The sequence below is a fragment of the Belonocnema kinseyi genome, chromosome 3 (genome assembly GCF_010883055.1).
Source record: "Belonocnema kinseyi isolate 2016_QV_RU_SX_M_011 chromosome 3, B_treatae_v1, whole genome shotgun sequence".
Lineage (NCBI taxonomy): Eukaryota > Metazoa > Arthropoda > Insecta > Hymenoptera > Cynipidae > Belonocnema > Belonocnema kinseyi.
The window spans coordinates 115,336,546-115,354,276 of NC_046659.1; the positions used below are offsets into that span (position 1 = coordinate 115,336,546).

The 17,731-nt window shown below is 30.1% G+C and overlaps 1 protein-coding gene across 1 annotated transcript in view; it reads right to left on the reverse strand.

Moving 5' to 3' along the window:
* LOC117169504 (LHFPL tetraspan subfamily member 6 protein-like) overlaps positions 1–17,731 on the reverse strand; it is a 128,471-nt gene that overhangs the window by 55,649 nt on the left and 55,091 nt on the right. The window contains exon 2 of the mRNA XM_033355913.1: positions 9,659–9,777. Coding sequence (XP_033211804.1) covers positions 9,659–9,777 — 119 coding nt within the window. The remainder of the gene's footprint in view (positions 1–9,658; positions 9,778–17,731) is intronic.

Below are 17,731 nucleotides of genomic sequence, written 5' to 3' on the forward strand. Positions count from 1 at the left end.
TTTTCACGTTTGGAAAAACTACAAAAATATATTAAATTTATTTTTTAAAGCTTTCAAATATTTTAATTCTTATCAAAAATTCATAAATATATTTTAAACTGACTCTAATTATTCCTAAAATTTACCTGAAAGCTTCGGGATTCGGGTCTGACAATTTTGGAAATATTTTAATATATTTTAAAACATTCTCTTGAAATTAATTCGAAAAAGTAAAGAATTTCCTTGAATATGAAATGCGGGATTTCTTTGTTTGCTTTTCATGTTTCTTTCCTCTTTTTTCCGTCCAAAGGAGAAATTTTTTTCCTTTCTTATTTAGGAAAAAATTGTTATCGTTTTTCAAATTTCAATAGAAACATTTTATGGTGGTTTTCCAAATTTGTTCGTTGGAATCTTGTTACTTTTTTAAGAATTTCTGCACATTGCTTTAAATATTCCTATGAATTACAAAAAAAAATTATAATCTTAAAACATGATTAAGATCCTTGAAGAGTTTCAACATTTTATTTGAAAACCTTTAAAAATATACATTTTCTGGAAAACTGGGTAACAAAGTTTCAAAGTTTTTAATTATTTTTGAATTTTTTTAGTATTTAATTAGTTTCGTATCTTTTTAAATCTTCTAACTATCTTTTGAACATATTATAATTTTTCCTATAATTTTGCGTACAGACCTTCTATTTTTTTATGAAATTTTAGTCCTAGAATTCGAGTAATAATTATTTCTTGAGATCATTCGTAATTTTTAAAAATATTTTCTACAAGTAATCTTAAAATCTTCTCGATTTTTTCTCGAGATATTTTTAGTACAGCCTTTTTTAGTACATGAATCAATTTTTTTATTCGTTTGAAACATTTCAAAGTTCTTGAATCCTTTTAAATTTTTTTTCGAAATCTTCAATCCTTTACGACTTTCTATCCACGCCGAACCGGAAGCTCCAGAAAATATTTAACGTTGATTAATATATAATAGGTATAAGCTTATTTAATATAACAACAATCGAGGTTATGAATGAAATGCTTTTGTCATTCCTGAAACATTTACAATATGAAAACTGTAATTTAAAAAAATCCAAGAGGAAAAACCGAAACCATCTATCAATTTTATTAGATAGGAAAGAATAACATTGGGTGTGTACACTTAGCTCCTGATATAAGACCGTTATCAGACATGGCTTGCATTGGCCTTGATCCTAAATCGAGGAATCCGAAGAGAAACAGGCAGGGTCGTACGAAAAATTTCTTTTGGATCTTGACGCTTGACCTCACCTGATGCGTAAGTTTTCGACTAAACTTTTTAAGAAAAAAATGTATTCCAAAAACTTTTGTCGTTTTTAAAGAGATCTGTTCTGGTGCATTACTTTTATCATTATTCAAGTTTATTGAAACTTTTGTGAAAAATGTTCAGAATAAAGAAATGTAATAAAGAAATGATAGTCATTAATCCTGGCTTCCTTGAAATTTATGAAATGGAAGTTTCTGTAAAACCTTAAGCTCGTTGAAACGGTTGGCTTAATCAATAAGCGACCGAGAAGAGTGATTAAGATCCAGGATTAGTTTTTAAGCCCCATTTGAAACATCGACCTGAAAATCTCTCTGCGCTCAACCGCTCAACTTTTCTCGCTTTTCCGCTTTTTTGATAATATTGCTAAATTCTATATCGCAGACGATTTCTAACTAAATATAAATACATCAATCAAATGGATCACTGTCATCGCAAGCTTCGTTCAAATTTCCCTCTAAAATAAACGGATTTTTTTTCAGTGATGTATTATAAAATTTTTCGGCCAAAGCACCGATAAATCTTCCGTGTAACAGTTAAACTTCTGCCAAATAGGAAACAATGCATCACGATGGGAAGAGTTTCGTTAAATTTAGAAAGGCAGTAAAATCAGAATTTCGTGTAAAAATGAAAGAATGTCCAAACAAACTATGCACAATTTTTGCATTATCATCAGAGAAGGTATTAGCTTCTTGTGAAATATGACAATTGACAAAAGAATGGACAGAGATTAAGTTTTTATTTAGTATAAGCTTTTAGTGTCCTAAATTAAAGATCAAGTTCGTTAGCTAGCCATTTTGGGTGAAAATTCAAATGACTAGAGCATTCAAGAAAATTTTGAGAACACTTTTTTTTAGGATTTAAAAATTCTATGCACAGAAAGACAGATTAATTTCGTAAATTTGTAGAAATAAAAAATGCGAACAACTTTTTGTATGATTCTTTTCGACAAAAAAAAATACCAGAATTATAGCATTTACAAAATTTGAAAAAAACCGCAAATGAAAATTTTAAGCCAAACAACGTATGATATGGAAAAAAGTCAAGATGAATGAAAAAGCTAATTTTGTAACACCCTAAAAGATTATGATAACTTTTTAAAGTTAAAGAAAAAATAGGAAATTTATGTTTTGATCGCACAAGCAATTACGAACAATCAAAAATTCAATTTTGCAGTCATATTATTCGACATACGACAAAAGGCAAATCGGCAAAAACTATGCACCCAAAAATGATCTATTTTCTTGTCAATCATTTTTTGATCGGACGCATAGTTTTTGCCTTCAACGTAAAAAAATAATTTAAAAATTTAAAAATTCAAATTGATGGACAGCGATAAAAGATGAGAAAAAAACAATATCACAAAAGTTGTATATTAAAAAAAGCTGTGAATTTTTTCCGTCAGATTTTTTAATGGCATGTGTAATTTTGGTTTTATTCGTGAAAAATTGAATTCAAATTAAAAAAAAAAAAAGGTGTTGAGAAAAAAGTCATGCACCAAAGGTTATTAATCCAAAGAAGATCTATAAATTGGTTAACTATCATTTTTTATAGAAAGCGCAGTTATCGGTTTATTTGTAAGAAATCAGAATAAAAATAAAAAATAATTTTTGTTTTAAAAAATTACACAAGGTACAAAAAAAATAGACAAAAATGGCAAATCAAGAAGGTTATACAAATTTGTTTGAAAATATTTTTAAATAGGATGAGTACATTATCTTTGAATCGCAAGAAATAAGATTAAAAATGAAAAAATAATTTTTGGAAAACTACACAAGAGACGAAAAAAACGTTAAAAAACAAAATTTTTTTAACTAAACCTCAACCAAAACGAGAATTGATTAGAAATTAAAAACAATAGTATACAAACTAGAAAGTTTGAATATTAAAGAAAAATGGTTTGAATCCGCCTAGAAAAAATATTAATTTTGCTAACAAAGACTAATAGTTTAATTCTTAACAAAAAATATGGATTTTTGTCCAAGAAGACGAGTCTTCGTCAAAATACATAAATTTTTAAACTAGTAGTTAAATTTTCAAATAACAGAATAATTTTCAAGAAAAAAGTCAAAATAAACAAAATATTTAATTTTTTTAAAGAAGAGCGAAAGTTTGATCTAATGCGGTTAAAATTAAAAAAAGGGAATAGGTAAACTTGCAATTGCGTAAATTATTCACAACCAAAATATATGAATTTGAACCAAAGAAATGAACCATCAACTATAATGATGAACATTTTAAAACAAAAAAAGTTTTCAAATCAGTATTTGAATTTTTAAATGGTAAGATGAATTTTTAACAAAAATTAAATGGTTTTCTTTTTGGTATAAGAAAATTAGTTCCATAAAAAATGGAATAGTTAAACTTTCAGTTAAATAAATTTTTTAAACCCAAAAAAATACATTTTCAAAGAAATAGCTGAATTCTGAAAAATGAAGATAAATTTTTGTCTAAGAAAATTAATTTTCCATGAAAATACGATTTGCTAACAAAGTATAAAAATTTTCAAATGAATAGTTCAATTTTAAGCTAATGGAGATCATTTTTCTGCCGGAGAGATAAATCATCCATTAAAATGATAAATATTCAAGCAAAAATTAATTTTTAATCAAATATTTGAATTGTCAACAAAAAAGACTAATTTTCAAACAATCAGATTACTTTTCTACCATTGAAGACGACTTTTCAATAACAAAATTACTTTTTAAATAAAGAGATACATTTTTAAATACGAAAATGAATTTTAAATAAACCGCTTGAACATAACGTAATTTTTTTCCGAAATTGTAAACTTTCTTTTAAAATTTGTTCCGATTATCGGTGAAAAATGCAAAAATAACCTAAGATTGTTCAAAAAAAATTTGTTTTTTAATCTTATGATTTTTTAAAAATAATCTATTTCCGGTGTAAAGCGTTAACATAACCTAAAATTGTTCCGAAATTGTGAACCTTCTTTTAAAATCTGCATTGATTTTTTCTATTAACGCCGCTTAAACAATTTCGGATTGTGCTGTTGTTTTTCTTTTTCAAAAATTGATATTTTTATTTGTAAATCGTTTGATTTCAAAGACGATTCCTAAATTAAAAACAATTTTAGATTTACTTTAACTCGAAAATTGGTATTTTAACAGCTAAATCATTATAATTTGCATAAGGTTCAGAATATTTTAACAATTTTTGATAATTTTAACATTTTTTGTCGGACATTAGTATTTTTATTTTTTTTAGGAAAATTTTTCATAATTATTGAAGAAAGTTATCCGATTTAAGCAGTTTTTGGTAAAATTTGTTTATAAAACAGCCGACTGGTATTTTACACATAAAAATTTTATATTTCAAAAATTAAAATTGTTTAGATGTTTTGTAGATAGAGATAATGTTTTTGATCGGAAATGCCGGAAGAGATTTTAAACAAAATTGACAATTTGTATACATTTTTGTTATGTGATGGTTTTATTTTTCCTTTCATTAAAAATTTTTATTTTCAATAAAAAATATCCCTTACGATTTTTCGTTCTGTTGGTGTTTTATACCGGAAATTTTTACTTTAAATTTAATTTTGCGCTTTAAACTTTTATACGAAAACAAGATTAGACAGATAATTACACAAATGAATCATATTAAAATAATTATTACAAAACAATTGATATACTCGTAGGCGGCCTTTAAGTTTCACTCTCCTTAGAATTTTAAACTAAGCTTTTTAATGTCTGTGTTCTTTTGTGTGAGTGATTCAAAATAATTGATTAATTTATACTTTGTTCTATATTTGGCATTAAATATTTCAATTTCATTAATGTCTACAATTATTTTCCTATTATTTTCCCTATACATTCCTGTAATTATTGATCTAGCTAATATTATTTAAATAAACAAAATCTTATAAATTGTATCCTTTACAGATGTTTATATTGTTTAATTTAATAAGTTTCTTAAAAAATACAGAGAAATTCGATCAAAATCGGCTAAACTAGAATTTAGTTTAACGAACTTTAACATTTTATTTCTAAAAACCTTTTTTTATTTAAGTTTCTATTTAAAGAATATATTCCGTGAGATTATTAAGGTTCCTGAGCTTCGAAGTGAAATTAAATTGTTTTTTATTGCTAAAACTGAAGACATATAATTTAACATTATACTTTTCTATAAAAAAAGAATTTTTAATAAAATACAGTAATTGGTGACCAAATCATAAAAATTTTAACTAATAAAGATCATTTTTCAACAGAAGAGATGATTTAGTCAGTAAAATTATCAACTTTTAGTTGAATTTAATCATTTTATTGATAATTTAAATAAATACAAAATCTCGTTGTTATTAAAACGACGCAGAATATGCATAGGAGTTCACAATTCGAAATTTAGTTAGCTTTTTGCAATATATTTAATTGTACCTTTCAAGATGACTATATTGTTAAATTCTATCAATTGTTTTAAAACTATAGAAAAACCGATTAAAATAGCGTTTAAATTAATAAAGTTTGACATTTTATTTCAAAAAATGTTTGTCCTTAGTTCAATAACTTTTCAAAGAACAGATTCCATGAGATTGATGAGGTTTAATTTTAAAAACGTTCTTTTTTAGTTGCACATCAATATCCAATCTCATATCTTCACCTACAATCTATAAAAGGATACCCTGCCAGATATTTTTTTTTTGTATTCGAACAAATTAAAAAATATATTAAAAAATCTATAAAATTTTACATACTTTTTTTTCAAGTACACCAGATAAATATCTGACGATCGTATCATTTTATACAATTCCGGAGGGAGGAAGAGTTTAAACATTGATATTCAACTGAAAAAAAGGAAAAAATAGCTATTCCCTGAGAGGAAATCCAATTCAGTCGAATCCAAACGAATCCAATCCAATCCATTCCAATCCACTTTATTTTAATCTAATCCAGTTAATTCCAATCTGCTCCAATCTAGATTATTCTAATCCAGTTTAATTCAATCCCAACCAATTTATTTGAATCCAATCCAATCCACTCAAATCTAATCCAAATCTCTTTATTCGAATCCATTCCAATACAATCCACTCCGCGTTAATTCATGAAAATTCACTCCAATTCACTCCAATCCACTTCAATCATTCTATTATAATCCCATCCAATTCATTCCAATGCAGTACAAATAATTCTAATCTACTTCAATCCAGTCCAATCCTACCCAATGTACTATAATCTAATATAATTAATTAAAAATCAAACATAATCATTTCAATTCAATTCACTCCGATCCACATCAATCACCTCTATCCCAATTTACTACAACACAATTGATTCATTTTCCTTAAAATCCACTTAAATTTGATCCACTACAAACTTTCGACTCAATCTGTCCTCTCCAATATAATCTACCCTGCTCCACTTTAATCAAATTCATTCAATATTAATCCGCTCCAATTCATTCTCATCCACTTCAATTTAATTGAATCCAATCCAATTCCTTTCAATACAATCCAATTAATTCATTCCAATACAATCCACTTCAATCCATTTCAGTCCACTCTAATTCGTTCTAATCCATTCCAATCCATTCCAATCCAATTCATTCAGATCCGTACAATCAGATTTATTCCAGTTAATTCCGATCCAATTTATTCCAATTAAATGTAATTAATTCCAATCCAATGCTATTAATTCCAAACAAACCCACTCCAATTTAATTTACTTCAATCTAATTAACTCAAATATATTCCATCCAATTTAATCCATTTTAATTCTTTGTAATCCATCTCAATCGAATCCACATGAATTCAATCCATTCCAATCTGATACAATTCATGACAATTAACTCCAATCCACTCAAAAATACTCCAATTTATTCCTGTTCACTCTTGTCCAGCTCATTCCGATCTAATTCATTTCAATCCAATCCACTCTATACTAATCTACTCCAACTCAATCCAATCTAATTTATTCCAAAACAACTCACTCCTATCCACACGAATCCCCTCTATCACAAATTTATTACAATTTAATTCATTAATTTTTAATGAAATTCACTTCAATTTAATCCACTCCAAAACAAATTAGTTCCGCCTGAATCCAATCCACTCAAATCCAATTAATTAAATTTTAATTCACTCCAATTCATTCCTATTCGATCCAATCCATTTTAATCCAATCCAGTTCCTTTCAATACAATCCACTCCAAATACTTCATTCCTATACAATCTACGTCAATCTAATTCATTTCAATGCAATCCAATCCACGCCAATCTACTCCAATCTATTCCAATTGAAACTAATTTAATTCATTCGAATCTATTTTATCCCGTTCATTCCGATCCAATTCATTTCAATCTAATGCAATTAATTCCAATATAATAAACTCCTATCTAATTCAATCCAATAAACTCTAAGCTAATTCACTCCAATTCACTCGAATCCAAACCATTTTACTCCAATGCATTTCAATCCAATCCAATTCCTTCCAAAACAATCCACTCACAATAATTCATTCCTATACAATCTACGTCAATCTACTTCAATCCATTCCAATCCCTTCCAATAAAATTCATTACAATCCGTTCCAATCTAATTCATTCCAATGCAATCCAATCCACGCCAATCCACTCCAATCTATTCCAATCGAAACTAATGCAATTCATTGCAATCCATTTTTGTCCAGTTCATTCCGATCCAATTCATTTCAATCTAATGCAATTAATTCCAATATAATAAACTTTTATCTAATTCGATACAATACACTTTAATATAATTCACTTCAATTCAATCCCACCCAATTATTTTTGATCTAAGTAAATCTAATTCACTCGAATCAGAACCATTTTACTCCAATCAAATGCACGCCAATTCATTTCAATTCACTAAAAACTAATCCAATTAATTCAAATTAATTCTTACCCAGTTAATTATATTACATTCAAATTTAATCCAGTTTAATTGGTTTTAATCCAATTTAATCCAATCCATTTTACTCTAATACGATTCTTGAGAATTCTCTTCAGTCCACTCAAAACTATTCCAACTCATTCCAATCCATTTTAACCAGTTCGTTTGGATCCAATTCATTCCAATGTAATGCAAGTCATTTCAATATAATCCACTTCAATCTTATCAAACAATCCAATCCACTTAAAAATAATCTAATTAAGTCCAATACATTCTTTGCAGTTCCAATCCAATTCCGATCCAATTCATTCCAAACTAATGCAATTAATTCTAATCCAATACACTCTAATCCAATCCAATATACTCTAATATAATCCGCTCCAATCAATTGTACTCCAATTCAATCCAATACCATTCTTTTTAATCCAATTTAATACAATCCAATCGAATCGAATCCATTCCACTTGAATCCAATGCATGCCATTTCACTTCAATTCACTTGAAACCAATTCAATTTATTTAAATCCATTCTTATCTAGTTCATTCTGATCCAATTCATTCCAATCCAATCTGATTCATTCCAATACAATCCGGAACAATATATTGCATTCAAATTTAATCCAATTCAATTTTTTGAATCCAATTCAGTCCAATCCATTTCAATCTAATCCAATTAATAAGAATTCTCTTCAATCCACTTGAAACTAATCCAACTCATTCCAACTACTCCACTCCAATTTAATCCAAGTCATTTCTTTTTAATCTAATCCACTCGATACAATTAATCCAATTAATTCCAATTAATTCCAATCAAAAAAACTCCAATACAATCTACTCCAATCTAATTCATTCCAATTCAATGTTTGAGTCTCTGTTACCTTATAGTACGCTGTACTCGAAGTAAAAATTTTACAGCCTATCCTGAGAAGTGATATTTCAGATCTCGTTTGCAGTACCTAATATCGCACTTATGATAGCAGTCTCATAAAAAATCTTTTGTGTTGTCAAACTAAATCCTACTTTAGTCCCTTTAATAGTTTCTTTATATTTCATATTTTTTATCTTTCTTAAAACACTCAAAATATACATCTGATAAGGGTAAATTTTCATAAATTTTAGCAAACTAAAAAATTTTGAACTATAAACTAGTATTCTTATTTTTTGTCGTTTTCAAGAAAAATGAGATTTTCATTTTTTTTAATAAAAAGATCTTTTTTCTACAAAACGCGTTGTACGATTTTTTTTCTTGCTTAAAATAATCAAAAGCATCCCCGCAAACACGTACAAAATAGAAACTGTAAGCACAAGCACTTTTGGGTCGAACTCAGTCGACGCCAGCCGTGATTTTACTTACCTTTTTAATTAAATCTGAACACCAAGAATTTATATATGGCTCTCAATTACGCACGAACGTTTGAATTTAATTCCACTAAAATTTAGTTAGAAGCTAAAATTTAAACAAGTTGGTTCTACTGTTCTGGCTTCTTGAATTTGAATAAATGTAAACACGTACCTGGAGTACCTAGCACACTCGTATACTATTTCTGGGGTAGCGTTGGGTGCTTTAATTTTAGGATAATTGCATCGTCTAAACGAATTGAAGTAGGCGTCCGCTTTCCCCATAAGTCGTCCCTGAAACGTACAAAAATTTTAATTTATTATGGCTTCATAGAGGAAAAAAGAGAAAGGCGAAAGGAGCAAGAAAAATTTCCCTTTCCACAGGTCATTTAAAAAACCACCCTCATTTGTGCACACACTTGGAAGAGAATTTATGACCGTGGAACGAGGGAAGTCGAAAGAATCAGGATTTACGAAGCTGCGTTAAATGCAGTTTTTTGACTCTCGCGATTCATAAATCATATTTTTTCGAGCTTATTTTACAGAGCGAGTTTATCCGTAATCAATCTTTGCTCTACTTTTTTAAATAAATCTTCAATATTTTGATGAATGATTGATTTTATAAGGCAAGATAAATAATTTTAGAATCTGTCGATGGACACCAGCCAAAGTCGATAAAAAAAAATCAGATTTGCACATGCTTCAGTCTTAAAAATGAAATATTATATGTTTATACATATGGAATTGCTCCCTTTTACATTGCCATAATTCCACATGAAAATAAAAAATGAAATTTCGAATTTTTATTCATAAAAACTTTAAAACTCATTCTTAAGGTAGATGTTCCAAAAGTCAGATATCTGAAAAAAGTAGTTTTTCTACGCTTTTAAGAATCAAAATATTGTAGCTGCGGTAATTTAAAATAAAAAACATTATTTTTTACGAAAAATGTTCAAATTCACAGAATAAAAAAAACAGATTTCAACAATGGTTTTTGCAATTGAATTTTTTCTGACCGTCGCTCATTAACGAATTTTGAAAAATGATTGCATTTTAATAAATGACGGCTTATTTTTTTCAGAAAAACATTTGCTATAACTTTACTGTTTCCAATTTGAAAAAATATTAATAAATGATCTTAAACTATAATAATTTGTTTAAGAAATGTTTTCTTAAAAAAAATTGTTCTAACGACGTCAGCCATAACAAAATTTACTTTTAAAATTACAAACAGTATAGTTGTAGAGAATATTTTCCCGGAAAAAATAAGCAGTTCTTCATTAAAATGAAATAATTTTTTCAAATTTGTTCAGAAGCCACGGTAATAAAATTTCAGTTGCAAAGATCATGGTTAAAATTAATGTTTTTTTGGTGTTTTTTAACATTTCATAAAAAATATTTTTTTTTAATTTACAATGACATCAATTTACACCAAAAACTTACTTGAAAAATTTGTAATTAATAACTCCATCTAGGCCAAAAGGACGTTAGAATTTCTTTTATCCACTGATGATAATACAGATTCCTTAAAAAATATATTTTATTTTAAATTTAAATATAAATTTAATTTTTGAATTTTAAAGTGAATACATTTTTTCTCCAAGTGAAACCTTAACTTACAATTTCAAAATGCAGGAAAACTTGAGGAAATGATGGATGTTTATTCATAAATAATAAAGATAGATGACGGCCGCCAAAAACCCCTTTCTTCGTTTTTGAAGATCTCCAAATTCCAAACTTTTGTTTTAGAATTTTTAAATTTAGGGTTTGAACAACTTCATTAGGGAGGAGTTGAAATTGAAAAATAAATTAAATATTGCAAAGTAAAAGCTTTTAAAGTCACAGAAATTAAACATTTTTTAAATTAAAAAAGTTCTGATTCAAGAACATGCGAGAGTAACCTCAACAAATTTGTTCGCATTTTCCAGATCCAATGTATGTTTACATTTAATTTTGCGATTAAAATTGAAATGAATGATAATTGGAAAGTATAATTATTGAAAAAATAAAAATTCTTAATTTCTCGAAAATTAAATTTACCTAAAGTAATTGAAATTTTTAAGGGTTTAAGTACGAAAGTATACATTTGTTTATTATTTCAATATTTCCCATTTTAAAATACTTTTTATTCCTGACGTTATCTTTTAATGACTCAATTTTTAAGGATTAGAATTTAATATTTTTTTCATTTTGAATGGTAAAAATAAAGTAGGAATTATTAGTTGATTTTTCAAAAATGTATCTCTTCAATTTTTATGTTGGATAATTTGTTCACTAAATAATACAATTTTAAATTGCTTAGATTTCACAAGCTTTTATTTTGAAATATTCAATTTAATTTTCAATCTCAAATTGTCAAATTGTAATCGCTTTAAATTTAAATTGATTAAAATTCAACAATTTTCACTTTTTAATAATTTAATTTAAAATTATTTAATTAGACATAATACAATTTTTATCCCCTTGTATTTTAAATAATCTATTTTGTAACATTTTAATAGTACAATATTTAACTTTTAAGTATTTTATTAACCTTATTTTCTCGTTAAATTCATCATTTCTTACTAAGTGATAATAGACGGGTACATATCATGTCACATGCGGCAAGTCTCTCTGTGGCGAGTCTCACCTGCAGCATGTCACATCTGCGGCTTGTCACATCTGCGGCATGTCACATCTGCGGCTTGTCACATCTGCGGAATGTCTCATATTCAGTAAGTCACAACTGCGACATGTCACATCTGTGGCATGTCACCTCTGCGGCATGTCACACCTACGGCATGCCTCATCTGCGGCATGTCACAAATGCGGACTCTACCCAGCGGCTTCTCTTTCGCGCGGCATTTCTGACTGTGAAATTGACATTTTTGCGGCATCTCTCACTAGTAAAAATTCTCCCAGTGGCATCTCTCCCTTTCAATAAATGTTTAATTTTCAATTTAAAATGGCTAAACTGAGGCAAGTCTCCGTGGACTAATTGTATTCCCGGTGGTATCTCTCCCCCGGAAAAGTTTTTCGGGTTTATATTAAAATATTAAAACTGCGGCAAGCCTCCCGGAACTAATTGTCACATCCGCGGTCTTTCCTGCCAGAGAAAAGTCTCCCCAGTGGCACCTCTCACCTGTGGAAAAATGTTCAAATCCACATTAAAGTGGAAAATGTGTGGCAAGTCTCTCACGACTGATTGTTACACCTGCGGCATCTCTCGCCCGCGGCATATCCCAATCAGGAACAATTTTGCAAGCAATGTCAAACTGTCAAAAGTGAGGCAAGACTCCCAGGTTTAATTGTCACATTCGCGGCATCTCTCATCAGCGGCAAGTCTCCCCAGCGGCATTTCCTCCCCAAGAAATTTCTTTTTGAGAACCTTTAAAAATGGCAAAATTGCGGCAAGTCTCTCCCGTGGCATCTCTCCCCTAATAAATTTTCTAGGTAGTTTTAAAGATGGCAAAAATGTGGCAAGTCTCCCCAGCAGGATCTCTCCTCCAAGAAAATTTTGTAAGAACTTCAAAAATAGCAAAAGTTCGGCAAGTCTCCCCAGCAGTATTTTATCTAACTTTCCGCAGTTTTTCCATCTTTGGAAGTAGTAAAAAATTGTATAGGGATAGAGATGCTGCTGGGCAGACTAGCTACAGTTTTACCATCCTTAGAACTAATTAGAAAATTTTCGTGCAGGAAAGATGCCGCTGGAAAAACTTGCCGCACTTATGACATTTTTAGAAGTTCTTAAAAAATATTCATGAGGAGAGATGCCGCTGGGGAGACTTGCCGCATTTTTGCCATCTTTAAAAAAACCTAAAAAATGTGTTAGGGAAGAGCTGCCGCTGAAGAGACTTGCCGCACTTTTTCCATTTTTAGAAGTTCTTAAAAAGTTTTCTTGGAGAAGAGATGCCGGGGAGACTTGCCGCACTTTTTCCATTTTTAAAAGTCCTTACAAAATTTTCTTGGGAGAGAGATGCTGCTGGGGAGACTTGCCGGGTTTTTACCATGTTTGGAAGTACTGAACAAATTTTCTTGGGTGATAGATGTCGCTAGGTAGACTAGCCGCAGTTTTGCCATTCTTAGAAGTTCTTACAAAATTTTCGTGGGAGAGAGATGCCGCTGGGGAGACTTGCCGCATTTTTACCATGTTTGGAAGTACTGAACAAATTTTCTTGGGTGATAGGTGTCGCTGGGTAGACTTGCCGCAGTTTTGCCATTTTTAGAAGTTCTTACAAAATTTTCATAGGAGAGACATGCCGCTGGGGAGACTTGCTGCAGTTGTTCCACCTTTGGAAGTACTTAAAAAGTTTCTTCGGGAGAGAGATGCCGCTGAGGAGGCTTGCCGCTGAGGAGGCTTGCCGCAGTTACGTCATCTTTTGAAGTGCTTAAAAATATTTCTTGGGGGAGAGATGCCGCTGGGGAGACGTGCCACTGATGAGAGATGCCGCGCCTACGAAAATTAATCCTGAGAGGCTTGCCTCACTTTTGCCAGTTTGATCTGGATTAAAAAATTTTTCCCGAATGGGAGATGCCGCTGGGGAGGGAGTCTTGCCGCGGCCGAAAGATGCCGCAGGTGTGACAATCAGTCGTGAGAGACTTGCCACACTTTTGCCACTTTGATGTGGATATGAACATTTTTTCACGGGTGAGAGATGCTACTGGGGAGACTTTTCGCTGGTAGGAAATGTCGCAGATGTGACAATTAGTTCCGAGAGGCTTGCCACAGTTTTAATATTTTAATATGAACCCGAAAAATTTTTCCGGGGGAGAGATGCCACAAGGAAGACAATTAGTCCAAAGAGACTTACCTCAGCTTAGCCATTTTTAATTGGACATTAAACATTTTTTAGAAGGGAGAGATGCCACTGAGAATTTTTACTGGTAAGAGATGCCGCAAAAATGTCAATTTCACAGTGAGAAATGCCGCGCGGGACAGAAGGTGCTGGGTAGAGATGCCGCAGATGAGGCATACCGTATATGTGACATGCCGCAGAGGTGGCATGCCACAAATGTGACATGCCTCAGTTGTGACTTGCCGCAGATGAGACATTCCGCAGATGTGACAAGCCGCAGATGTGATATGCCGCAGATGTGCCATGCCTCAGTTGTGAAATGCCGCAGGTGAGACTCGCCGCAGAGAGACCCCTTCGCGTGGAAATTCTATGAGGGCCCCCTTTGAAGGCCTAACTCGGTCGCCCTTACGGATAACCGATTTAAATTTCAAAGTTCAAAGGGTGAATATTTTTTCAACACCACAAATTTTAGGGTATCATGAATTCAGACTTACAAGCAACGTATTTTTGTCAAAAGCTGGATGAAATTTTTTTAGAAATTCAGAATCGCACAATTGGGATGTTCCATAGGGGCCTTCGCTGAGGTTCCAGCTCGGTTACCCTCACGGATCAACGATTAAAATTTCAAAGTCCAAAGGACGTATATTTTTTTACACCAGAAATTTTAAGGTTTCATGAGTTTAGACTAACAAATAATGAATTTCTGTCGAAAATTAAACGACTCTTTTCTGAAATTCGAACTGCCACCATAAGGATGTTCCATGAGGATCCCCGGCGAGAGCCCAGCTCGGTTGCCCTCGCGGATCAACGATTCAAATTTCAAAGTTCAAAGGACGTATATTTTTTTGACATTATTAATTTTATGGTTTCATTAGTTCAGGCTTGCAAACAGCGAATTTCTGTCAAAAATTTGATTACACTTTTTTGAAATTCGAACTCTCACAATATGGATGTTCCATAGATGCCCCCACAGGGGACTCAGCTCGGCTGCCCTCACGGATCAACGATTCAAATTTCGAAGTCGGAAGGGTAAATATTTTACATCCTAAAAAATGGGCATAAAGAATACGTTTTAAAATATGGTTTATGCATTCTAAAATGTCAAAAAACTATAAATACATGTGTCCCGGAAACGAATTTTTTCCTGGCTTTTTTTAAGAAACAAATTCTAAGTTTCATCTTTTATGAAAAATTTAAAATGTTAATCAAAAATTACATTTCCTGTCATTGTAAAAATTTTGAAATTAGCCTAGAACATGAAAAAAAAAATTTACGCGAAGAAAAATTGTAATCGATTTAAATTATTTATTTAATAATTAATTTATTCATATTTCTGTTAACAGTTCGTGTCTTTTACATTTACAAAACTTGGTATAATAATAAATAATTAGGAAAAGGTAGCTTAAAATTTGTTACTTTAACTTTTCTGAACTGTAGCTTATGAGAATGGCTTTTTCATCAAGTTTCAACTTGTCGGTTTAGCGCAGTGATTAGCACTCCCCACTGCTACGCGATAGATTTAGGAATAGATTATGTACGTTCGATACCCCATAGTTGTAGAAATTTTATTTGTAATATAATGTTTGAAAATGTAATATATGTATTCACTCTAAACAGGACTATTAATATCTACAGACAAAATAATCGCAATCAATTAATATTTATTTCTTATATAACTTTTTTGTCATTAGGTTAGAGTGTAGCAATACGGTACAAAATAGTGTTATGATCCCAAAGATATGCCAGTATAGGTGCCAGAACTGCGAAAAAAAAACCAAGAGGGCTTTCATGGTGGCAACCATGAGGGATCCATGAGGGCAGCCCATGCTGGGCCCCTATGGATTCACATGTCGTTTCCATAAGGAACCACGTCTGGATTGCCCTCATGGATTCCACAAGACATGAGGGCAATCCATGTAGACCTTGACGGGGGCCCCCTCTATTTTTCCACACGGGATATTATATTTTTTATAGGATAGGATATGGTATAATAGATTCCAGTAAATTTTAAAAAGCGACTTACTATAGTTAAAGGCGAAACAAATAAAAAATTTATTATTTTCCTTAAAAATAAGTTTAATCAAAATCAATGAGTTACTCACAATGATAGTAATATAAAAGATGATTATTTTGCGTTAATACTTTTATACCTGATTTTTCAATACACTAAGAAAATGAATTTTAAAAAAAAACTTAAATAGGAGATCTCTCAATTACATCCAATTTTTAATTTTTTTTTATTTAGAAAAGATTTTATTTGATTACTCTACTTTTCAAATTGATAGAATGCCTTTTATGGAATATATCTTGTTTGATTTAAATTATTATTGAATTTTCAAATTTCAACTAAACTTCAGACTCAGTATTGTATATACCGTAAATTATAAACTTTTTTAATAAATACTCGTTAGTTTGTAAATTCTGATTTTGAAATTTCTCTACAGGTTTTTCCAACTTTTGCGCATGTGGGTACTCTTTTAGTAGCTATGTATACGCCAGGATTTATAGAGACGAGAAAGGTAGCAAGAGAGAATGTAAATTTTTCTATGCATTTATTCATTACGGTCACTGGTGGTTTAATACACGGGGTGTTCTCGAAAATACATAATGACCTTTCAAAATACGTTGCGGAAAAAATTATTATTTTGTCATTGCAAAATAATGTTCAACGTAATCAATTCAATGATTATTCCATTTTGAAATTGTTTGATCTTAAAAGGTGCATTTTACAAGCGTTGAGAATATTTTCGGTTTCATTAATTTTCTACTGAAAGTCTATTGGATCCCCATTGATTTTTCAAAACATTACTTTTCAATAACGAGCTTTTTTTAATAAAACCTACTTTTTGCAACAATAAAAATTGTATACATTAAAGTGTTTATTCATTGAATGGTCGTGTAAAAGGATTCAGATATAACATTTTTAACCTTTGCATTTAATAAAAAATCATCCCTTTTATTGAATTTTTAACAGTGAATATTTAATTATTAAAAAATGATAATTAACATTTTTAAGAGTAAATATTCAACCGCTATAAGCTGAAAATTCTAGTTTTAACACTGAATATTGAACGGTTGAAAATTCAGTTTAAAGCTTCCTTTAATTTTCTTTCATTTTAAATTTTCTTCAATTTTCAAATTTTCTTAAAATTGCAGGAAAATGAAAAAAAGTTTCAATTTAATCGCTAACTGTTGAAAATTAAAGAAAATTGCAACTTAAATTTCAACAGTATATTGTCAAAGCAGGCAAATTAAAATCTAATTTTCAATAGTAAAAATTTGAATATTCAATTTTCTTCAATTTTCAAAAGTGGAAAGTTTTAGAGCTAAAAATTGAATTCCCATTTCTTTTAACTTTTTAAAACTTTTATTCATTCAAATTTTAGAGAAAATTGAACTCTAAACAGTTAAATTTTCAACAATTTAAAACTGAAAAAAAATGACAATTAAATTCTTAATTCCTGAAAACTAAA